Here is a 26,107-nt window from a genome sequence, read left to right as displayed (position 1 = left end):
CACACTTGGCCCATGATGTTAATCTCTTCCAAGATCAATCCCAGAAAACCCTCCATTTTTCGGTCATTCCTGTGAAGTCCCTAATGTGTCTGTCTCGACCACCATCTCTGACAGCACATTCTAGACATCCTGCACTGTCTGTGTAAAACCTGACCTCTGACTACACCCCAGCCCACCCCAATACCCACCCTGTACACTCCTCCATCACCTTAAAATTATTCCCTCATGTGAGTCATTTCTGTCCTGGGATTGTTGCCTCCCCCGCAGGGTCGTTCCTCCCATTACAGCCCGCACCAGTATCCAAGGCAGAATGCTTATTACTGAGTAAACACGAGGAAATCTGCGGATGCTGGAAATTTAACCAACACACACAAAATGCTGGTGGAACACAACAGGTCAGGCAGCATCTATAAGGAGAAGCACTGTCGACGTTTTGGGCTGAGACCCTTCGTCAGGACTAACTGAAAGGAAAGATAGTATGAGATTTGAAGGTAGGAGGGGGAAAGGAAAATGAGAAATGATAGGAGAAGACCGGAGGGAGTGGGGTGAAGCTGAGAGCCAGAAAGGTGATTGGCAAAACGGATACAGATCTAGAGAAGGGAAAGGATCATGGGACGGGAGGCCTAGGGAGAAAGAAGCAGGCAGGGAAGCACCAGAGAGAGATGGAGAACAGGCAGAGTGATGGGCAGAGAGAAAAAAAAACTAAATACATGATATATATTGGTGAGACCTGAAGCAGACTGTGAGACCGTTTCGCTGAACACCTACGCTCTGTCTGCCAGAGAAAGCAGGATCTCCCAGTGGCCACACATTTTAATTCCACGTCCCATTCCCATTCTGATATGTCTATCCACGGCCTCCTCTACTGTCAAGATGAAGCCACACTCAGGTTGGAGGAAGAACACCTTGTATACCGGCTGGGTAGCCTCCAACCTGATGGCATGAACATTGACTTCTCTAACTTCTGTTAATGCCCCTCCTCCCCTTCTTACCCCATCCCTGATATATTTAGTATCTTTTTTCTCTCTGCTCATCAGTTTGCCTGTTCCCCATGTCCCTCAGCTGCTCCCCTCCCCCTTTTTTTCTCCCTAGGCCTCACGTCCAATGATCCTCAGGGGCTTCTATCCATCATCTCCTCATTCTCCCGTACGCACCAAAGGCCATCCAGATTCAACTCCAGTTCTTCAACGCACGACTCTCAGGAGCTGACACTCAGAGCCCGTATAGTTATCAGAGAGACTGCAGGTCTCCCAAAGTTCCCACATCTCCCATGAAGAACACACCACTGACCCTGGCCCCATTCTCACTGTAATACTCGACAGAAGTAGACCAAGAGAAAAGGAAATTTACCTCGGCCTCCACCTCTACTTACTGAGCCTCATGAGCCACTCTAGCAATGTCCCTCTCCTACAATGGCCTCTTTGCTGAAACTGAACTTCTCTTTATTGGCCCTCACCACGTTCCGAATCACCTGCAGCCTGTCGAAAGACTGGCCCCACTGGCTTTTTCAAAACTGCCGCTAACATCCACAGGCCAACGGATCTGCCGACCGCAATCGGGCCGAGAGGGTTAAACATGCTTGAGTTGCTCGCGACAACATCAGAGGCCGAGGGGAGACTGACACCATCAGACAAACGAGCAGATTTAGGCCATTTGGCACATCGAGTCCGATCTGAAATTCGCATGGCTGATTAATTATCCTTCTCAAACCCATTCTGCATTCTCCCTGTAATCTTTAAAGCCCTTATTAATGAAATATAAACAATGACTTGGCCTTCACAGCAGCTCATGACAATGAATTCCACAGAACCACCACGTACTTGATGAAAAATATTCTTCCTCATCTCTGAACAGACATCCATCTATTCTGAGGTTGTGCCCTAGGTGGCAATTACCTTGAACGCCCAGAGTGACCCCACTATCCCCTCACGTTTTCACAGTCTATATCCTGGTCAAGGTCAATCCAAAAATCCCAACCCGGCAACGGGACAGGGCCTCTAATTGCTGGGAGCGAGGGAAATGCTCCTCCACCCTTTAACCGTTCGGACTCTGCAGTGATTTGGACAGCCTGCACTACAATCCGACTCTCTCCCAGCACCTGCAGCTGGACCTGACAACCAGGAACCATGGAGGATCAGGACCTTGAGAAGGACAGTGATGCAGTCAGGGCAACAATCTGCTCAACACTGGAGTTCACTCAATAACACAGCAGAGGATTCAGTGTAAAGCACACACTCGCTGCCCACCCACACTCACCTGTGCAGGAGACTCCAGCGTCCTCTGCGTGGGAGCAGTTATTCACCCCCCATGGGCTGGCAGGGCACTGGTCGAGAGCAGGCTCTGTCCCCTTACACTTCACCCCATCCAGCCAGATCTTCCCAGTGCCCTCTCCGTAGGAGGCACCTGTTGTTACCGACTCAGATGTCCCACAGTTCAAAATCCTGCAGACCACGTCCGCTTCACTCCTATTCCAGCTCCTACCACAGACGGTGCCCCAGGTAGAGTTATGATAGACCTCGACTCTCCCAGAGCACATGTTGTTCCCGTTCACCAGCCGGACGGGGACCGGGCCTGGAACCGAGAAGAGAATGAGGTTAAAATGAGGATAACACACACAAAATGCTGGTGGAACACAGCAGGCTAGGCAGCATCTATAGGGAGAAGCACTGTCGACGTTTCGGGCCGCGACCCTTCGTCAGGACCTAAAATGAGGATTCCCATATTGTAAGCTGACAAGAGTGACGTGAGAGACTGTGCAATGGGAAATGGGGCTTGGACTGAGGGGAGAACGGGGTTCGACTGGGTGGGAGATCAGTGCTCGAGGGAAGGAACATCGAGCACAGAACAGAACAGCACAGGAACAGGCCCTTCCGACCAGCATGAAACTGCTGACCAGGATGCCAGACTGACCGATGGCAGCTGCCCACACACTCTCCATTTTCCTCAACACCAGCTTTGACATGGACCTGTCTAAATGTTTTATACACTGACGTCGTAACTGCTGACACAACCTCCCTTGGCAGTGGTTTCCAGGCAGCCACCACTGTCTGCATGAAATAACCTTCCTGATAAAACTCCTCTACACATTCCCCCTCCAGTGCCCTGTGGTATTTGACATTTCCATCCTGGGAAAAACACTCTGAACCATCTGCCCTGTCCGTGCCAATTTACTTCAGGTCTCCCCCAAGCAACATTCCTCTCCTGCAATGGCCACTTTGCTTTATTTTTGCCTTGACCACGTTCCTAATCACCTGCAGCCTGTCGAATGACTGGCCCCACTGGCTTTTTCAAAACTGCCGCTAACATCCACAGGCCAACGGATCTGCTGACTGAAGTAGGGCCGAGAAGGTTAAACATGCTTGAATCGTTCCCCGACATAACCAGAGGCTGAGAGGAGACTTACACCATCAGACAAACGAGCAGATTTAGGCCATTTGGCACATCGAGTCAGATCTGACATTCGCATGGCAGATTAATTATCTTAATCAACCCAATTCTGTCTTCTCCCTGTAATCTTCAATGCCCTGATTGATGAAGAACCTATCAAACTCTGCTTCAAATATCCCCGATGATTTGGCCTCCACATCCGCCTGTGGCAATTAATTCCACAGATCCACCACGTACTTGCTAAAAATGTTCTTCCTCATCTCTAAAAAGACATCCTTCTGTTATGAGGTTGTGCCCTCGGTGGTAATTCCCTTAACCTCCCAGTCTCACCCCACTATCCCCTCACGTTTTCACAGTCTACATCTATCCTGGTGAAGCTCAAACCAAAAATCCCAACCCGGCAACGGGACAGGGCCTCTAATTGCTGGGAGCGAGGGATCTACTCCTCCACCCTTTAAACATTCGGACTCTGCAGGGATTTGGACAGCCTGCACTACAATCCGACTCTCTCCCAGCACCTGCAGCTGGACCTGACAACCAGGAACCACGGAGGATCAGGACCTTGAGAAGGACAGTGATGCAGTCAGGGCAACAATCTGCTCAACACTGGAGTTCACTCAATAGCACAGCAGAGGTTTCAGTGTAAAGCACACACCCACTGCCCAGACACACTCACCTGTGCAGGAGACTCCAGCGTCCTGTGCGTGGGAGCAGTTATTCACCCCCCATGGGCTGGCAGGGCACTGGTCGAGAGCAGGCTCTGTCCCATTACACTTCACCCCATCCAGCCAGATCTTCCCAGTGCCCTCTCCGTAGGAGGCATCTGTTGTTACCGACTCAGATGTCCCACAGTTCAAAATCCTGCAGACCACGTCTGCCGCCATCTTATTCCAGCTCCTGCCACAGACGGTGCCCCAGGTAGAGTTATGATAGACCTCGACTCTCCCAGAGCAAATGTTGTTCCCGTTCACCAGCCGGACGGGGACCGGGCCTGAAACAGATCAGGGAGAGGGGAGGGTGGTGTGGGGTTCCAATTAGTTCACTCCTGGTACTGTAGCTATTGTGCCTCAGAGTGGCCACTCGGTTCCCTCAAACAAACAATATTACAGCACACTTCACACACTTGGCCCATGATGTTAATCTCTTCCAAGATCAATCCCAGAAAACCCTCCATTTTTCGGTCATTCCTGTGAAGTCCCTAATGTGTCTGTCTCGACCACCATCTCTGACAGCACATTCTAGACATCCTGCACTGTCTGTGTAAAACCTGACCTCTGACTACACCCCAGCCCACCCCAATACCCACCCTGTACACTCCTCCATCACCTTAAAATTATTCCCTCATGTGAGTCATTTCTGTCCTGGGATTGTTGCCTCCCCCGCAGGGTCGTTCCTCCCATTACAGCCCGCACCAGTATCCAAGGCAGAATGCTTATTACTGAGTAAACACGAGGAAATCTGCGGATGCTGGAAATTTAACCAACACACACAAAATGCTGGTGGAACACAACAGGTCAGGCAGCATCTATAAGGAGAAGCACTGTCGACGGTTTGGGCTGAGACCCTTCGTCAGGACTAACTGAAAGGAAAGATAGTATGAGATTTGAAGGTAGGAGGGGGAAAGGAAAATGAGAAATGATAGGAGAAGACCGGAGGGAGTGGGGTGAAGCTGAGAGCCAGAAAGGTGATTGGCAAAACGGATACAGATCTAGAGAAGGGAAAGGATCATGGGACGGGAGGCCTAGGGAGAAAGAAGCAGGCAGGGAAGCACCAGAGAGAGATGGAGAACAGGCAGAGTGATGGGCAGAGAGAAAAAAAAACTAAATACATGATATATATTGGTGAGACCTGAAGCAGACTGTGAGACCGTTTCGCTGAACACCTACGCTCTGTCTGCCAGAAAAAGCAGGATCTCCCAGTGGCCACACATTTTAATTCCACGTCCCATTCCCATTCTGATATGTCTATCCACGGCCTCCTCTACTGTCAAGATGAAGCCACACTCAGGTTGGAGGAACAACACCTTGTATACCGGCTGGGTAGCCTCCAACCTGATGGCATGAACATTGACTTCTCTAACTTCTGTTAATGCCCCTCCTCCCCTTCTTACCCCATCCCTGATATATTTAGTATCTTTTTTCTCTCTGCTCATCAGTTTGCCTGTTCCCCATGTCCCTCAGGTGCTCCCCTCCCCCTTTTTTTCTCCCTAGGCCTCACGTCCAATGATCCTTAGGGGCTTCTATCCATCATCTCCTCATTCTCCCGTACGCACCAAAGGCCATCCAGATTCAACTCCAGTTCTTCAACGCACGACTCTCAGGAGCTGACACTCAGAGCCCGTATAGTTATCAGAGAGACTGCAGGTCTCCCAAAGTTCCCACATCTCCCATGAAGAACACACCACTGACCCTGGCCCCATTCTCACTGTAATACTCGACAGAAGTAGACCAAGAGAAAAGGAAATTTACCTCGGCCTCCACCTCTACTTACTGAGCCTCATGAGCCACTCTAGCAATGTCCCTCTCCTACAATGGCCTCTTTGCTGAAACTGAACTTCTCTTTATTGGCCCTCACCACGTTCCGAATCACCTGCAGCCTGTCGAATGACTGGCCCCACTGGCTTTTTCAAAACTGCCACACAGATCCACAGGCCAACGGATCTGCCGACCACAATCGGGCCGAGAGGGTTAAACATGCTTGAGTTGCTCGCGACAACATCAGAGGCCGAGGGGAGACTGACACCATCAGACAAACGAGCAGATTTAGGCCACTTGGCACATCGAGTCGGATCTGACATTCGCATGGCTGATTAATTATCTTAATCAACTGCATTCTGCCTTCTCCTCGACATCCTGATTGATCAAGAACCTATGAAACTCTGCTTCAAATATCCCCGATCACTTGGCCTCCGCATCCACTCGTGTAAACGAATACCACAGATCCACCATGTACTTGCTGATAAATATTCTTCCTCATCTGTAAAGAGATGACCTTCTATTCTGTGGTTGTGCCCTCGGTGGTAATTCCATTAACCTCCCAGTCTCACTACACCAGGGGTCAGCAACCTTTACCACTGAAAGAGCCACTTGGACCCGTTTCCCACAGAAAAGAAAACACTGGGAGCCGCAAAACCCGTTTGACATTTAAAATGAAATAACACTGCATACAACGTTTTTTTTGCCTTTATGCTATGTATAAACAAACTATAATGTGTTGCATTTATGAAATTGATGAACTCCTGCAGAGAAAACGAAATTACATTTCTGCATGCAACAAAAACATTTTGAATTCCGAAAAAAAGACGTTGGGTTGAAAGTTACTTTTAAGTAAAATATTCAATGTCTATTTGAGTCCTTCTTGTATTTATGAAAAACGCCGACCTTAAATTTTCCGCCAGCAGCAAACCAAAAATAACATCAGCCAGCTGTCAGCCTGAAAAATAAAAGGACTATTTCACTGAACAATGAAAAAATATGAATATACATAAAATAATAGGCAATTAAAATATTTATCATACTTGGTTAATGGGATTTCTGCTCCTGGACCTCAGCGCACAGCATCTGCACATCAGGGCTGTATGACGTCACCTTCATCTTTACACAGGATCACAAGCTGTCATCTGTGAGGCGTGCGCGATGTTTGTTTTTAATAAAGTTCATGTTGGAGAACACCTGCTCACATACATATGTGGATCCAAAGATCGACAGGACTCCAAGCGCATACTTTTTCATGTTTACATAAATGTCGGGCACAGCATTCCATGTTTCAAACACAAGTTGGTCCGGATTTGGAAGGTTTTCAATATCACTCCATTTGTGATTCTGAGCAAGAACGGCCTTCTGACGGGCAACATCTTCAAGGTCTGCTGTCAAGCGTCTAAACTTGGACACCCATATGTCTTTGTCGGCTATGTCGGCCAGTTCCATCTCAAGATCAGGTTGACTCACACCTGCCAATGCAGTCGTATTCAGTAGGGAAGGATCGATGCTTAAGGGAGTGACCGGGAAGGATAATGTGTTTTTTTCCTCTCTGAACTCACAGAAGCGTTTCCCAAACGATGTTTGCATTGCGATGATTGCAGAATGTAAATACTCCGAAATTATCATGTCGTGACTTTGTTTGAACTCTCTCAAATTGGGGAAGTGAGACAAAGTGCCTTTCTGTAAATCTCTGGCAAGCACTGTCAACTTGCGCTCGAATGCCAAGACATCCTCCAACATGTGCAGGGCTGTGCGTCCTTTCCCCTGAAGAGCTGTGTTCAGCGTGTTCAGGTGCGCTGTCATGTCTACCATGAAGTGTAGCTTTTCCAGCCACTCTGGCTGTTCCAGCTCAGGAAAGTTGAGCCCTTTGCTGCCCAGGAAAGTTTTCACTTCTTCCAGACACGCGACAAAGTGTTTCAGCACCTCCCCTTTGGACAGCCACCGGACTTTGTTGTGCAGCAGGAGATCAGAATATGCGCTTTCCATCTCGTCCAGTAACAAACGGAATTGACGGTGATTTAAACTTTTTGCCATTATTTTATTGACAATCTGAATGACAACATCCATTACTTCTGTGCATTCCGGAGGAAATGTTTGAGCGCACAGTGCCTCTTGGTGCAAGATGCAGTGAAAAGTCAGCAGCTTTCTGTCCAGCGACTTCTGCAGTAAAGCCACAAATCCCTTGTGCGTTCCCGTCATATTCGGAGCCCCATCAGTAGCTACTGACACCAGATGGGTGGTCTTTATTCCTTTGGCTCTTAAACAATTCAAGACAGCCTCACAGATGTCCTCCCCCCGTGTTTGGTCTTTTAGAGGTATCAACTCAATCAGTTCTTCCTGTGGCCCGGCAGAGTTTACATACCGGCAGAACAACGCTATTTGTTCAATATCGCCTTTGTCTTTAGACTCGTCACAGGCAATCGAGTAGGCCACAGCTGAATTGATGTCTTTAATTTGCTGTCTTGTGATGTCTTCTGCCATTTTTATGGTTCTGTCTTTGACAGTCTTTGCAGAGAGGGGCATATCCCTGATTTTCTGCACAATTTCACTCTTGTTTTTAAAGTCCGTGAATAGATGTTCTGAAATCTTAATGAAAGATTCTTTTATATATTCACCATCTGTAAACTGCTTCCCGTGCCTGACTATTTCCTGAGCGGCAATATAACTGGCGTATGTCGTTGATTTTCCTGACTTCATCCATTTCTGGAAATGATTTTTGCTCAGATCAACCTTCCGCATCAGTTCCGAAACGGCTTTTTTTCTCTCATCTCCATCCGGATATTTTTGAGCAAAGGCTGCGTGTTTATTCTGGAAATGTCTTGCGACATTTGACTTTTTGTTGTTTGCTAGTTTCTCATTGCATATTAAGCATACCGGTAAACCAGTCTCGTCAACAGTGAAAGCAAATGAATCTGTCCACGTATCATTAAACGTTCTGTTTTCTTCAGTCACTTTTCTTTTTTTAGAATTCTCCATAGTTGGCTTACCTTGGATCGAAAAATTAAAGAAATCGCGCACTGGCGGGTGTCAGGTATTGGCAGTGGTGACGTATATTAATAGCGATAAAAACACGTTGCAGCGGTGTGCTCACGCAGTCAGTAAACTGCAGTCGAATAACTTTATTCGAACTAAACAGCCTTGCTTCTAAGCCTCCCTCAACCCAGCCCCCATGGACGCAGATGCTGCAAAAGACACGTACTCACAAACCCCCGTAGGCAATCTCCCTTAGCCGGAATGCTGGCTAATTGTGAGCCGTTTCGGATGTGTCAGAAAATGTGTCGCCACACTTACATTGTACAAGATCACCATAATCTTCAAATTTAGAATTACATTTCAAAAGCTAACAAACTAACATAAAATACATTTTAATTAAATACTGACCAATTATTTCCCAAAGCCACAGGGAGCCGCAGCACAGAGGTGAAAGAGCCACAAATGGCTCGGGAGCCGCAGGTTGCCGACCCCCGCACTACACTATCCCCTCACGTTTTCACAGTCTACCTCCTCTATCCTGGTGAAGCTCAAACCAAAAATCCCAACCCGGCAACGGGACAGGGCCTCTAATTGCTGGGAGCGAGGGAAATGCTCCTCCACCCTTTAACCGTTCAGACTCTGCAGTGATTTGGACAGCCTGCACTACAATCCGACTCTCTCCCAGCACCTGCAGCTGGACCTGACAACCAGGAACCACGGAGGATCAGGACCTTGAGAAGGACAGTGATGCAGTCAGGGCAACAATCTGCTCAACACTGGAGTTCACTCAATAGCACAGCAGAGGTTTCAGTGTAAAGCACACACTCGCTGCCCACACACACTCACCTGTGCAGGAGACTCCAGCGTCCTCTGTGTGGGAGCAGTTATTCAGCCCCCATGGGCTGGCAGGGCACTGGTCGAGAGCAGGCTCTGTCCCATTACACTTCACCCCATCCAGCCAGATCTTCCCAGTGCCCTCTCCGTAGGAGGCATCTGTTGTTACCGACTCAGATGTCCCACAGTTCAAAATCCTGCAGACCACGTCCGCTTCACTCCTATTCCAGCTCCTGCCACAGACGGTGCCCCAGGTAGAGTTATGATAGACCTCGACTCTCCCAGAGCACATGTTGTTCCCGTTCACCAGCCGGACAGGGACCGGGCCTGGAAACGAGAAGGGAATGAGGTTAAAATGAGGATTCCCATATTGTAAGCTGACAAGAGTGACGTGAGAGACTGTGCGATGGGAAATGGGGCTTGGACTGAGGGGAGAACAGGGTTCGACTGGGTGGGAGATCAGTGCTCGAGGGAAGGAACATCGAGCACAGAACAGAACAGCACAGGAACAGGCCCTTCCGACCAGCATGAAACTGCTGACCAGGATGCCAGACTGACCGATGGCAGCTGCCCACACACTCTCCATTTTCCTCAACACCAGCTTTGACGTGGACCTGTCTAAATGTTTTATACATTGACGTCGTAACTGCTGACACAACCTCCCCTGGCAGTGGTTTCCAGGCAGCCACCACTGTCTGCATGAAATAACCTTCCTGATAAATCTCCTCTACACATTCCCCCTCCAGTGCGCTGTGGTATTTGACATTTCCATCCTGGGAAAAACACTCTGAACCATCTGCCCTGTCCGTGCCTCAAATCAGTGGCTGAATTTACTTCAGGTCTCCCCCAAGCAACATTCCTCTTCCTCAATGCTTGTGTAACCCTTACCCAACAGGCTGGTATATGTCGAGGGGAAAAGGAGATCCAGCCACTCTCCAACCCACCTCCCGTACACGCAGGTGCTGTGAGAATCGAGTTTTATGCCTCGCGCCCGCCAACAGTATCAAACCCACAACAAATACCGTTATGACATACACTTTAAAGAGTTTACTAAAATTAAAAGAGTAGTAGGCAATACAATATATAGATACAAGGAGAAAAACAAAAGGCGCCAACTTATCGAAGTTCAGTCTGTTTAGTGCACTCGTTGGAGCTCAATCAACGAACCAATCGACCCCTCGTCGCTTGCCTCTGACCTCCAGGTCTTCGCCCCTAGGACCACGCTCGGGGGTCCTCCGAGCAGTGCAGCGCACGTCCACCTTCCTCCCACCCAAAAAAACCCGCGAAAACCCCTCCCCCAAGTTCCCAGCATCACAAGACACAATAACATTCCCCATTGATTAACAAATGAATACAATTACCATATCAGCCATTCTAAAGCAAAACAACGGCGAGAGAAACACTTATCCGACAAAGAAGCATTCCTACTTGTAACAAACCAAAGAGGCCATTTTGAGTAACATACACAGGACATTGTACACTTGTAAATGCAAGCAGGCTTTTTCCACTGAGGCTAGGGGAGAAAAAAATCACAGGACATGGGTTAAGGGTGAAGGGGGAAAAGTTTAAAGGGAACATGGGGGGGGGGGCTTCTGCTCACAGAGAGTGTTGGGAGTACGGAATGATGTCCCAGATGAAGTGGTAAATGCAGACTCACTTTTAACATTTAAGGAAAACTTGGACAGGTACATGGATGAGAGATGTATGGAGGGATATGGGCCAGGTGCAGGTCTGTGGGACTAGGCAGAAAAATGGTACGGCACAGCCAAGAAGGGCCGAAAGGACCGTTTCTGTGCTGTAATGTTCTATGGTTCTAATGGCCACTTTGCTTTTTATTGGCCCTCACCACGTTCCTAATTACCTGCAGACGGTCGAATGATTGGCCTCACTGGCCTTTTCAAAACTGGCATTAACATCCACAGGCCAACGGATCTGCTGACTGCAATCGGGCCGAGAAGGTTAAACGTGGTGGAGTTGTTCCCAGACAGCATCAGACGCTCAGGGGAGACTTGCACCATCAGACAAACGAGCAGCATTCGGCCATTTGGCCCATCGAGTCAGATCTGACATTCCCATGGGTGATTAATTATCCTTCTCAAACCCATTCTGCTGTCAACCCGTAATATTCGACACCCTGAGTAACAAGAAGCTGTCAAACTGCTTCAAGTATCCCCGATCACTTGGCCTCCACATCGTCTTTGGAAATGAATTTTACAGACACCCAACATGCTTGCTAAAAAATATTCTTCCTCATCTGTAAAGAGATGACCTTCTATTCTGTGGTTGTGCCCTCGGTGGTAATTCCATTAACCTCCCAGTCTCACCCCAATATCCCCTCACGTTTTCACAGTCTACATCTATCCTGGTGAAGCTCAAACCAAAAATCCCAACCGGGCAACGGGACAGGGCCTCTAATTGCTGGGAGCGAGGGAAATGCTCCTCCACCCTTTAACCGTTCGGACTCTGCAGTGATTTGGACAGCCTGCACTACAATCCGACTCTCTCCCAGCACCTGCAGCTGGACCTGACAACCAGGAACCACGGAGGATCAGGACCTTGAGAAGGACAGTGATGCAGTCAGGGCAACAATCTGCTCAACACTGGAGTTCACTCAATAGCACAGCAGAGGTTTCAGTGTAAAGCACACACTCGCTGCCCACCCACACTCACCTGTGCAGGAGACTCCAGCGTCCTGTGCGTGGGAGCAGTTATTCACCCCCCATGGGCTGGCCGGGCACTGGTCGAGAGCAGGCTCTGTCCCGTTACACTTCACCCCATCCAGCCAGATCTTCCCAGTGCCCTCTCCGTAGGAGGCATCTGTTGTTACCGACTCAGATGTCCCACAGTTCAAAATCCTGCAGACCACGTCCGCTTCACTCCTATTCCAGCTCCTGCCACAGACGGTGCCCCAGGTAGAGTTATGATAGACCTCGACTCTCCCAGAGCACATGTTGTTCCCGTTCACCAGCCGGACGGGGACCGGGCCTGAAACAGATCAGAGAGAGGGGAGGGTGGTGTGGGGGAGGGGATTCCAGTTAGTTCACTCCTGGTAATGTACCTATTTTGCCTCAGAGTGGAGACTCGGTTCCCTCAAACAAACAGTATTACATCACACTTCACACACTTGGCCCATGATGTTAATCTCGTCTAAGATCAATCCCACATAACCCGCATTTTTGGTTCATTCCTGGAAGTCCCTAATGTGTCTGTCTCTACCACCACCTCTGACAGCACATTCTAGACATCCTGCACTGTCTGTGTAAAACCTGACCTCTGACTGCACCCCAGCCCACCCCAATACCCACCCTGTACCCTCCTCCATCACCTTCAAATTATTCCCTCATGTGAGTCATTTCTGTTCTGGGACTGTTGCCTCCCCCGGAGGGTCGTTCCTCCCATTACAGCCCGCACCAGTATCCAAGGCGGAATGCTTATTATTTAACGGGACAACCACAGTGGTACACTCACTGTCTACCTATTCCCTTTCCCTCTCCTCACAGACACGCAGGTACCTGCCTCCTGTAACTTAGGGGCTTCTATCCATCATCTCCTCATTCACCCGTACGCACCAAAGGCCATCCAGATTCAACTCCAGTTCTTCAACGCACGACTCTGAGGAGCTGACACTCAGAGCCCGTATAGTTATCAGAGAGACTGCAGGTCTCCCAAAGTTCCCACATCTCCCATGAAGAACCCTGGCCCCATTCTCACTGTAATACTCGACAGAAATAGACCAAGAGAAAAGGAAATTTACCTCGGCCTCCACCTCTACTTACTGATTCTCATGGCAGACAGACAGACAGACATACTTTATTGATCCCGAGGGAAATTGGGTTTTGTTACAGCCGCACCAAGAACAGTGAAGAAATATAGCAATATAAAACCATATATGATTAAGTAGTAATAAGTTAATCATGCCAAGTGGAAGGAAGTCCAGGACCAGCCTATTGGCTCAGGGTGTCTGACTCTCCGAGGGAGGAGTTGTAAAGTTTGATGGCCACAGAGAGGAATGAATTCCTACGACGCTCAGTGTTACATCTCGGTGGAATGAGTCTCTGGCTGAATGTACTCCTGTGCCTAACCAGGATATTCGGACCCTCGGACCTACCTGGAGAGTACCTGAGGAGGAAGGTAAAGCTGTGCAAGTGCGGGTGAAGTCGGCAGTGAGCGCGGGTTTAAAAAGCGGCCCACTTTCAGGAGCGGGCAGCGGAGTGCGTGGGACCAGAGTGCTGGGTTTGGCTCAACGGGCTTCGACGCAAGGGGACTTCGACAAGAAGCCTGTTTCTCATTTATTCTGACTAATCTAGGATCAGCTAATGGGGGAGACAGTTACAGCAGTGGTGTGCTCCTTATGCAGTACGTGGGAGGTCAGGGTCAACACAGTTGTCCCTGATGACCACACCTGCAAGAGGTGCGTCCAGCTGCAGCTCCTATCAGACCGAGTTAGGGAGTTGGAGCTGGAGCTGGATGAACTACGGATCATTCGGGAGGCAGAGGCAGAGATAGATAAGAGTTATCGGGAGGCAGTCACACCGAAAAGACAGGAGGTAGGCAAATGGGTGACAGTCAAGAGAGGCAGGGGGAGCAGACAGAGAGAGAAGAGCACCCCTGTGGCCATTCCCATCAACAATAAGTATACCGTTTTGGATACTGTTGGTGGGGATGGCCTACCAGGAACAAGCTGCAGTGGTCCTGTCTCTGGCAAGGAGGGAAGAGAAGAGAGCGGTAGTGATAGGGGATTCTACAGTCAGGGGGGCGGATAGGAGATTTTGTGGGGAAGATCGGGAGTCTCGGATGGTATGTTGCTTCCCTGGTGCCGGGGTCCGAGACATCTCAGATCGGGTGCAGGTTATTCTCGAGAGGGAGGGCAAGAATCCAGATGTTGTGGTCCATGTAGGGACCAATGACGTGGGTAGGATGAGTGAGGTGGTCCTGCGTAGGGAGTTCAGGGAGTTAGGTGCGAAGCTGAAGGGCGGGACCTCCAGGGTAACAATCTCAGGATTTCTACCTGTGCCACGTGCGAGTGAGGCAAGGAACAGAAGGATTATACAGATTAATAAGTGGCTGAGAGGATGGTGCAGGAGGGAGGGATTCAGGTTTGTAGATAATTGGGCTTTGTTCCAGGGAAGGTGGGATCTGTTCCGAAGGGACGGTTTACACCTGAACTGGAGCGGTACTAACATTCTTGCAGGGAAGTTTGCTCGTGCTTCTTGGAGGGTTTAAACTAAATTTGCAGGGGGCGGGGATCCAGAATGTGAGGGAGGATAGCGAGAGGAAGAATAAAGGATAGGTGGGGACTACACGGTTCCGGAATATTAAGTGTGTAGTAGAGGAAGGTGGGGCGGAACAAGTGATAAGGAGGACTCATGCACAGAGGGATGGTCTGACGGAACATGGAGTTAAATGTGTTGAAAGAATAAGTAAGTTTAGGAAGGACAACAAAACTCTAGCGGCGTATAGCCCGATGGGAGTTCGGGGAGCTGGGTTAAGCACAATAGGCAGCAATTCAAACAGAGAGAGGAGAAATGGGTTAAAAATTCTATAACTAAATGCACAAAGTGTTAGAAATAAGGCGGATGAGCTTGAAGCCCAGGTGCGAATGGGTAACTATGATGTTGTTGGGATAACGGAGTCATGGCTGCAGGGAGATCAGACCTGGGAAATGAAGGTACAAGGGTATACGTGCTATCGTAGGGACAGAAATGTGGGCAGAGGGGGTGGGGTGGCCCTGTTGGTGAAGAATGAGATTCAGTCCTTTGCAAGGGGGGACATAAGGTCAGGAGAAGTAGAGTCTGTGTGGATAGAACTGATGAACAGTAAGGGCAAAAGGACCCTAATGTGTGTTGTCTACAGGCCACCAAACAGTAGCATGGATATTGGGTGCAAGTTGAATAGGGAATTAACATTGGCATGTGGCAAAGGTAATGTCACAGTAGTTATGGGGGATTTCAACATGCAGGTGAACTGGGAGAATCAGGTTGGTGCTGGTCCCCAGGATAGGGAGTTTGTAGAGTGCCTATGGGATGCATTCTTGGAACAGCTTGTACGAGAGCCGACCAGGGACAAGACTATTCTGGATTTAGTGTTATGTAATGAACAGGATTTGATAAACGATCTCGCAGTAAGGGAGCCATTAGGAGGTAGTGATCACAATATGATAAGCTTTTATCTGCAATTTGAAAAAGGATAAGGGCAGATCGGAGGTGTCAGTGTTGCAGTTGAACAAAGGAGACTATGGAGCCATGAGGGAGGAGCTGGCCAAAGTTGACTGGACTGATAACCTAGCAGAAAAGACAGTGGAACAGCAATGGCAGGTATTCTTGGGAATAATGCACAAGGTGCAAAATCAGTTCATCCCCCGGAGAAGGAAGGATTCAAAGGTGGGAAAGGGGCCACAGTGGTTGACAAAGGAAGTCAGAGATTGCATAGCATTAAAAAAAAGGAAGTATGACAGAGCTAAGGTGAGTGGGAGGACAGATGATTGGGAAATTTTTAAGGAACAACAGAACTTAACTAAAAAGACAATACGGGGAGAAAAAATGAGGTATGAACGCAAGCTAGCCAGGAATACAAAGGAAGATAGCAAAAGCTTTTTTAGGTATGTGAAGAGAAAGAAGATAGTTAAGAACAATGTTGGGCCCTTGAAGAATGAATTGGGTGAAATTATTATGGGAAACAGAGAAATGGCAGAAGAATTTAATGAGTACTTTAGATCTGTTTTCACTAAGGAAGACACAAGCAATCTCCCAGATGTATGGATGGGCCAAGGACATAGGGTAACAGAGGAAATGAAACAGATTGACATTCGGAAGGAAACAGTGATGAGAAGACTGATGGGACTGAAGGCTGACAAATCCCCAGGTCCAGTTGGTCTGCACCCTAGGGTACTAAAGGAGGTGGCCCTGGAAATTGCGGATGCATTGGTAATCATTTTCCAATGTTCCTTAGATTCAGGATCAGTTCCTGAGGATTGGAGAATGGCTAACGTTATCCCACTTTTTAAAAAAGGAGGGAGGGAGAAAACAGAGAATTATCCACCTGTCAGCCTGACATCGGTGGTGGGAAAGATGCTAGAGTCCATCATTAAGGATGAAATAGTGGCATATCTAGATAACAGTGATAGGATTGGGCCGAGCCAGCATGGATTTACCAAGGGTAAATCATGCTTGACTAATCTGTTGGAGTTTTTCGAGGATGTAACCAGGAAGTTAGATGGGGGAGATCCAGTGGATGTAGTGTACCTCGATTTTCAGAAGGCATTTGATAAGGTCCCACATGGAAGATTGGTGGGTAAAATCAAAGCTCAGGGTATTGGGGGGAAGACATTGACATGGATAGAAAACTGGTTGGCAGATAGAAAGCAAAGGGTAGCGGTGAATGGGTGTTTCTCGGAATGGCAGGTGGTGACTAGTGGGGTGCCACAGGGCTCGGTATTGGGACCACAGCTGTTTACCATTTACGTCAACGATTTAGATGAAGGCATTTAGAATAACATCAGCAAGTTTGCTGATGATACTAAGCTGGGTGGCAGTGTGACATGTGATGAGGATGTTAGGAGAATTCAGGGTGACTTGGATAGGCTGGGTGAGTGGGCAGATACTTGGCAGATGGTGTTTAATGCGAATAAGTGTGAGGTTATCCACTTTGGGAGTAAGAACAGGAAGGCAGATTATTATCTGAATGGTGTAGAGTTGGGTAAGGGAGAAATACAAAGAGATCTCGGAGTCCTTGTTCATCAGTCACTGAAGGTGAATGAGCAAGTGCAGCAGGCAGTGAAGAAGGCTAATGTAATGTTGGCCTTTATTACAAAGGGAATTGAGTACAAGAGCAAGGAAATCCTCTTGCATTTGTACAGAGCCCTGGTGAGACCACACCTGGAGTATTGTGTACAGTTTTGGTCTCCAGGGTTAAGGAAGGACATCCTGGCTGTAGAGGAAGTGCAGCGTAGATTCACGAGGTTAATTCCTGGGATGTCCGGACTGTCTTACGCAGAGAGGTTAGAGAGACTGGGCTTGTACACGCTGGAATTAAGGAGATTGAGAGGGGATCTGATTGAAACATATAAGATTATTAAGGGATTGGACAAGATAGAGGCAGGAAATATGTTCCAGATGCTGTAAGAGCCCAGTATCAGAGGGCATGGTTTGAGAATAAGGGGTAGGTCATTTAGGACAGAGTTAAGGAAAAACTTCTTCTCCCAGAGAGTTGTGGGGGTCTGGAATGCACTGCCTCGGAAGGTAGTGGAGGCCAATTCTCTGGATGTTTTCAAGAAAGAGCTAGATAGGTATCTTATGGATAGGGGAATCAAGGGATATGGGGACAAGGCAGGAACCGGGTATTGATAGTAATTGATCAGCCATGATCTCAAAATGGCGGTGCAGGCTCGAAGGGCCGAATGGTCTATTTCTCCACCTGTTGTCTATTGTCTATTATGGAGTGGATGGGAGTCATTGACCAAGATCTCTATTCATTGGAGCATAGAAAGTTGAGGGAGGATTTGATCGAGGTATTTAAAATTTTGAGAGGGATAGATAGAGTTGACGTGAATAGGCTGTTTCCATTGAGAGTAGGGGAGATTCAAATGAGAGGACATGATTTGAGAGTTAGGGGGCAGAAGTTTAAGGGAAACACGAGGGGGAATTTCTTTACTCAGAGAGTGATAGCTGTGTGGAATGAGCTTCCTGTAGAAGTAGTAGAAGCCAGTTCAATTGTGTCATTTAAGGTAAAATTGGATAGGTATATGGACAGGAAAGGAGTGGAGGGTTATGGGCTGAATGCGGGTAGGTGGGACTAGGTGAGACTAAGAGTTCAGCACGGACTAGGAGGGCCGAGATGGCCTGTTTCCGTGCTGTGATTGTTATATGGTTATATGGTTTGTTATATAAGATGGCGTGCAACTTGGACAGCATCCTCTTTTCAGACACCACCGTCAGAGAGTCCAGTTCCACCCCCACAACGTCACTGGCCTTACGAATGAGTTTGTTGATTCTGTTGGTGTCTGCTACCCTCAGCCTGCTGCCCCAGCACACAACAGCAAACATGATAGCACTGGCCAACAGACTCGTGGAACATCCTCAGCATCGTCCGGCAGATGTTAAAGGGCCTCAGTCTGCTCAGGAAATAGAGACGGCTCTGACCCTCCTTGTAGACAGCCTCAGTGTTGTTCGACCAGTCCAGTTTATTGTCGATTCAAATGCTCAGCTATTTGTAGTCCTCCACCATATCCACACTGACCCCTTGGATGCAAAGGGGGGTCATCGGTGATTTAGCCCTCGTTAGGTCCACCATCAGCTCTTCAGAATTTTTCAGTTTAAGCTGCAGATGATTCTGCTCGCACCATGTGACAAAGTTTCCCACCGTAGACCTGTTCTCAGCCTCATCTCCCTTGCTGATGCATCCAACTATGGCAGAGTCATCAGAAAACTTCCTAAGAAGGCAAGACTCTGTACAGTAGTTGAGGAACTCGAGAAGGACAGAGATGCAGTCAGGTGAACAATCCGTTCAACACTGGAGTTCACTCAATAGCACAGCAGAGGTTTCAGTGTAAAGCACACACCCGCTGCCCACCCACACTCACCTGTGCAGGAGACTCCAGCGTCCTGTGCGTGGGAGCAGTTATTCACCCCCCATGGGCTGGCCGGGCACTGGTCGAGAGCAGGCTCTGTCCCGTTACACTTCACCCCATCCAGCCAGATCTTCCCAGTGCCCTCTCCGTAGGAGGCATCTGTTGTTACCGACTCAGATGTCCCACAGTTCAAAATCCTGCAGACCACGTCCGCTTCACTCCTATTCCAGCTCCTGCCACAGACGGTGCCCCAGGTAGAGTTATGATAGACCTCGACTCTCCCAGAGCACATGTTGTTCCCGTTCACCAGCCGGACGGGGACCGGGCCTGAAACAGATCAGAGAGAGGGGAGGGTGGTGTGGGGGAGGGGATTCCAGTTAGTTCACTCCTGGTAATGTACCTATTTTGCCTCAGAGTGGAGACTCGGTTCCCTCAAACAAACAGTATTACAGCACACTTCACACACTTGGCCCATGATGTTAATCTCGTCCAAGATCAATCCCACATAACCCGCATTTTTGGTTCATTCCTGGAAGTCCCTAATGTGTCTGTCTCTACCACCACCTCTGACAGCACATTCTAGACATCCTGCACTGTCTGTGTAAAACCTGACCTCTGACTACACCCCAGCCCACCCCAATACCCACCCTGTACCCTCCTCCATCACCTTAAAATTATTCCCTCATGTGAGTCATTTCTGTTCTGTGACTGTTGCCTCCCCCGGAGGGTCGTTCCTCCCATTACAGCCCGCACCAGTATCCAAGGCGGAATGCTTATTATTTAACGGGACAACCACAGTGGTACACTCACTGTCTACCTATTCCCTTTCCCTCTCCTCACAGACACGCAGGTACCTGCCTCCTGTAACTTAGGGGCTTCTATCCATCATCTCCTCATTCACCCGTACGCACCAAAGGCCATCCAGATTCAACTCCAATTCTTCAACGCACGACTCTGAGGAGCTGACACTCAGAGCCCGTATAGTTATCAGAGAGACTGCAGGTCTCCCAAAGTTCCCACATCTCCCATGAAGAACCCTGGCCCCATTCTCACTGTAATACTCGACAGAAATAGACCAAGAGAAAAGGAAATTTACCTCGGCCTCCACCTCTACTTACTGATTCTCATGGCAGACAGACAGACAGACATACTTTATTGATCCCGAGGGAAATTGGGTTTTGTTACAGCCGCACCAAGAACAGTGAAGAAATATAGCAATATAAAACCATAAATGATTAAGTAGTAATAAGTTAATCATGCCAAGTGGAAGGAAGTCCAGGACCAGCCTATTGGCTCAGGGTGTCTGACTCTCCGAGGGAGGAGTTGTAAAGTTTGATGGCCACAGAGAGGAATGAATTCCTACGACGCTCAGTGTTACATCTCGGTGGAATGAGTCTCTGGCTGAATGTACTCCTGTGCCTAACCAGGATATTCGGACCCTCGGACCTACCTGGAGAGTACCTGAGGAGGAAGGTAAAGCTGTGCAAGTGCGGGTGAAGTCGGCAGTGAGCGCGGGTTTAAAAAGCGGCCCACTTTCAGGAGCGGGCAGCGGAGTGCGTGGGACCAGAGTGCTGGGTTTGGCTCAACGGGCTTCGACGCAAGGGGACTTCGACAAGAAGCCTGTTTCTCATTTATTCTGACTAATCTAGGATCAGCTAATGGGGGAGACAGTTACAGCAGTGGTGTGCTCCTTATGCAGTACGTGGGAGGTCAGGGTCAACACAGTTGTCCCTGATGACCACACCTGCAAGAGGTGCGTCCAGCTGCAGCTCCTATCAGACCGAGTTAGGGAGTTGGAGCTGGAGCTGGATGAACTACGGATCATTCGGGAGGCAGAGGCAGAGATAGATAAGAGTTATCGGGAGGCAGTCACACCGAAAAGACAGGAGGTAGGCAAATGGGTGACAGTCAAGAGAGGCAGGGGGAGCAGACAGAGAGAGAAGAGCACCCCTGTGGCCATTCCCATCAACAATAAGTATACCGTTTTGGATACTGTTGGTGGGGATGGCCTACCAGGAACAAGCTGCAGTGGTCCTGTCTCTGGCAAGGAGGGAAGAGAAGAGAGCGGTAGTGATAGGGGATTCTACAGTCAGGGGGGCGGATAGGAGATTTTGTGGGGAAGATCGGGAGTCTCAGATGGTATGTTGCTTCCCTGGTGCCGGGGTCCGAGACATCTCAGATCGGGTGCAGGTTATTCTCGAGAGGGAGGGCAAGAATCCAGATGTTGTGGTCCATGTAGGGACCAATGACGTGGGTAGGATGAGTGAGGTGGTCCTGCGTAGGGAGTTCAGGGAGTTAGGTGCGAAGCTGAAGGGCGGGACCTCCAGGGTAACAATCTCAGGATTGCTACCTGTGCCACGTGCAAGTGAGGCAAGGAACAGAAGGATTATACAGATTAATACGTGGCTGAGAGGATGGGGCAGGAGGGAGGGCTTCAGGTTTGTAGATAATTGGGCTTTGTTCCAGGGAAGGTGGGATCTGTTCCGAAGGGACGGTTTACACCTGAACTGGAGCGGTACTAACATTCTTGCAGGGAAGTTTGCTCGTGCTTCTTGGAGGGTTTAAACTAAATTTGCAGGGGGCGGGGATCCAGAATGTGAGAGAGGATAGCGAGAGGAAGAATAAAGGATAGGTGGGGACTACACGGTTCCGGAATATTAAGTGTGTAGTAGAGGAAGGTGGGGCGGAACAAGTGATAAGGAGGACTCATGCACAGAGGGATGGTCTGACGGAACATGGAGTTAAATGTGTTGAAAGAACAAGTAAGTTTAGGAAGGACAACAAAACTCTAGGGGCGTATAGCCCGATGGGAGTTCGGGGAGCTGGGTTAAGCACAATAGGCAGCAATTCAAACAGAGAGAGGAGAAATGGGTTAAAAATTCTATAACTAAATGCACAAAGTGTCAGAAATAAGGCGGATGAGCTTGAAGCCCAGGTGCGAATGGGTAACTATGATGTTGTTGGGATAACGGAGTCATGGCTGCAGGGAGATCAGACCTGGGAAATGAAGGTACAAGGGTATACGTGCTATCGTAGGGACAGAAATGTGGGCAGAGGGGGTGGGGTGGCCCTGTTGGTGAAGAATGAGATTCAGTCCTTTGCAAGGGGGGACATAAGGTCAGGAGAAGTAGAGTCTGTGTGGATAGAACTGATGAACAGTAAGGGCAAAAGGACCCTAATGTGTGTTGTCTACAGGCCACCAAACAGTAGCATGGATATTGGGTGCAAGTTGAATAGGGAATTAACATTGGCATGTGGCAAAGGTAATGTCACAGTAGTTATGGGGGATTTCAACATGCAGGTGAACTGGGAGAATCAGGTTGGTGCTGGTCCCCAGGATAGGGAGTTTGTAGAGTGCCTATGGGATGCATTCTTGGAACAGCTTGTACGAGAGCCGACCAGGGACAAGACTATTCTGGATTTAGTGTTATGTAATGAACAGGATTTGATAAACGATCTCGCAGTAAGGGAGCCATTAGGAGGTAGTGATCACAATATGATAAGCTTTTATCTGCAATTTGAAAAAGGATAAGGGCAGATCGGAGGTGTCAGTGTTGCAGTTGAACAAAGGAGACTATGGAGCCATGAGGGAGGAGCTGGCCAAAGTTGACTGGACTGATAACCTAGCAGAAAAGACAGTGGAACAGCAATGGCAGGTATTCTTGGGAATAATGCACAAGGTGCAAAATCAGTTCATCCCCCGGAGAAGGAAGGATTCAAAGGTGGGAAAGGGGCCACAGTGGTTGACAAAGGAAGTCAGAGATTGCATAGCATTAAAAAAAAGGAAGTATGACAGAGCTAAGGTGAGTGGGAGGACAGATGATTGGGAAATTTTTAAGGAACAACAGAACTTAACTAAAAAGACAATACGGGGAGAAAAAATGAGGTATGAACGCAAGCTAGCCAGGAATACAAAGGAAGATAGCAAAAGCTTTTTTAGGTATGTGAAGAGAAAGAAGATAGTTAAGAACAATGTTGGGCCCTTGAAGAATGAATTGGGTGAAATTATTATGGGAAACAGAGAAATGGCAGAAGAATTTAATGAGTACTTTAGATCTGTTTTCACTAAGGAAGACACAAGCAATCTCCCAGATGTATGGATGGGCCAAGGACATAGGGTAACAGAGGAAATGAAACAGATTGACATTCGGAAGGAAACAGTGATGAGAAGACTGATGGGACTGAAGGCTGACAAATCCCCAGGTCCAGTTGGTCTGCACCCTAGGGTACTAAAGGAGGTGGCCCTGGAAATTGCGGATGCATTGGTAATCATTTTCCAATGTTCCTTAGATTCAGGATCAGTTCCTGAGGATTGGAGAATGGCTAACGTTATCCCACTTTTTAAAAAAGGAGGGAGGGAGAAAACAGAGAATTATCCACCTGTCAGCCTGACATCGGTGGTGGGAAAGATGCTAGAGTCCATCATTAAGGATGAAATAGTGGCATATCTAGATAACAGTGATAGGATTGGGCCGAGCCAGCATGGATTTACCAAGGGTAAATCATGCTTGACTAATCTGTTGGAGTTTTTCGAGGATGTAACCAGGAAGTTGGAAGGGGGAGATCCAGTGGATGTAGTGTACCTCGATTTTCAGAAGGCATTTGATAAGGTCCCACATGGAAGATTGGTGGGTAAAATCAGAGCTCATGGCATTGGGGGGAAGACATTGACATGGATAGAAAACTGGTTGGCAGATAGAAAGCAAAGGGTAGCGGTGAATGGGTGTTTCTCGGAATGGCAGGTGGTGACTAGTGGGGTGCCACAGGGCTCGGTATTGGGACCACAGCTGTTTATGATTTACATCAGCAATTTAGATGAAGGCATTTAGAATAACATCAGCAAGTTTGCTGATGATACTAAGCTGGGTGGCAGTGTGACATGTGATGAGGATGTTAGGAGAATTCAGGGTGACTTGGATAGGCTGGGTGAGTGGGCAGATACTTGGCAGATGGTGTTTAATGTGAATAAGTGTGAGGTTATCCACTTTGGGAGTAAGAACAGGAAGGCAGATTATTATCTGAATGGTGTAGAGTTGGGTAAGGGAGAAATACAAAGAGATCTCGGAGTCCTTGTTCATCAGTCACTGAAGGTGAATGAGCAAGTGCAGCAGGCAGTGAAGAAGGCTAATGTAATGTTGGCCTTTATTACAAAGGGAATTGAGTACAAGAGCAAGGAAATCCTCTTGCATTTGTACAGAGCCCTGGTGAGACCACACCTGGAGTATTGTGTACAGTTTTGGTCTCCAGGGTTAAGGAAGGACATCCTGGCTGTAGAGGAAGTGCAGCGTAGATTCACGAGGTTAATTCCTGGGATGTCCGGACTGTCTTACACAGAGAGGTTAGAGAGACTGGGCTTGTACACGCTGGAATTAAGGAGATTGAGAGGGGATCTGATTGAAACATATAAGATTATTAAGGGATTGGACAAGATAGAGGCAGGAAATATGTTCCAGATGCTGTAAGAGCCCAGTATCAGAGGGCATGGTTTGAGAATAAGGGGTAGGTCATTTAGGACAGAGTTAAGGAAAAACTTCTTCTCCCAGAGAGTTGTGGGGGTCTGGAATGCACTGCCTCGGAAGGTAGTGGAGGCCAATTCTCTGGATGTTTTCAAGAAAGAGCTAGATAGGTATCTTATGGATAGGGGAATCAAGGGATATGGGGACAAGGCAGGAACCGGGTATTGATAGTAATTGATCAGCCATGATCTCAAAATGGCGGTGCAGGCTCGAAGGGCCGAATGGTCTATTTCTCCACCTGTTGTCTATTGTCTATTATGGAGTGGATGGGAGTCATTGACCAAGATCTCTATTCATTGGAGCATAGAAAGTTGAGGGAGGATTTGATCGAGGTATTTAAAATTTTGAGAGGGATAGATAGAGTTGACGTGAATAGGCTGTTTCCATTGAGAGTAGGGGAGATTCAAATGAGAGGACATGATTTGAGAGTTAGGGGGCAGAAGTTTAAGGGAAACACGAGGGGGAATTTCTTTACTCAGAGAGTGATAGCTGTGTGGAATGAGCTTCCTGTAGAAGTAGTAGAAGCCAGTTCAATTGTGTCATTTAAGGTAAAATTGGATAGGTATATGGACAGGAAAGGAGTGGAGGGTTATGGGCTGAATGCGGGTAGGTGGGACTAGGTGAGACTAAGAGTTCAGCACGGACTAGGAGGGCCGAGATGGCCTGTTTCCGTGCTGTGATTGTTATATGGTTATATGGTTTGTTATATAAGATGGCGTGCAACTTGGACAGCATCCTCTTTTCAGACACCACCGTCAGAGAGTCCAGTTCCACCCCCACAACGTCACTGGCCTTACGAATGAGTTTGTTGATTCTGTTGGTGTCTGCTACCCTCAGCCTGCTGCCCCAGCACACAACAGCAAACATGATAGCACTGGCCAACAGACTCGTGGAACATCCTCAGCATCGTCCGGCAGATGTTAAAGGGCCTCAGTCTGCTCAGGAAATAGAGACGGCTCTGACCCTCCTTGTAGACAGCCTCAGTGTTGTTTGACCAGTCCAGTTTATTGTCGATTCAAATGCTCAGCTATTTGTAGTCCTCCACCATATCCACACTGACCCCTTGGATGCAAAGGGGGGTCATCGGTGATTTAGCCCTCGTTAGGTCCACCATCAGCTCTTCAGAATTTTTCAGTTTAAGCTGCAGATGATTCTGCTCGCACCATGTGACAAAGTTTCCCACCGTAGACCTGTACTCAGCCTCATCTCCCTTGCTGATGCATCCAATTATGGCAGAGTCATCAGAAAACTTCCTAAGAAGGCAAGACTCTGTACAGTAGTTGAGGAACTCGAGAAGGACAGAGATGCAGTCAGGTGAACAATCCGTTCAACACTGGAGTTCACTCAATAGC

General features: G+C 48.3%; 1 protein-coding gene across 1 annotated transcript in view; it reads right to left on the bottom strand.

The window, feature by feature from the left end:
- LOC132390613 (deleted in malignant brain tumors 1 protein-like) overlaps positions 1-9,881 on the bottom strand; it is a 52,151-nt gene extending 42,270 nt beyond the window's left edge. Inside the window, exons 1-2 of the mRNA XM_059963213.1 lie at positions 9,687-9,881; positions 4,064-4,378 (exon numbers count right to left, since the gene is read on the bottom strand). Coding sequence (XP_059819196.1) covers positions 4,064-4,271 — 208 coding nt within the window. The 5' untranslated portion in view covers positions 4,272-4,378; positions 9,687-9,881. The remainder of the gene's footprint in view (positions 1-4,063; positions 4,379-9,686) is intronic.
- Positions 9,882-26,107: the final 16,226 nt, after the last annotated feature.

Source organism: Hypanus sabinus, unplaced genomic scaffold, assembly GCF_030144855.1.
Source record: "Hypanus sabinus isolate sHypSab1 unplaced genomic scaffold, sHypSab1.hap1 scaffold_986, whole genome shotgun sequence".
NCBI lineage: Eukaryota > Metazoa > Chordata > Chondrichthyes > Myliobatiformes > Dasyatidae > Hypanus > Hypanus sabinus.
Note: the sequence above shows the minus strand (reverse complement) of the source record. Positions and strands in the feature narration are given on the sequence as shown.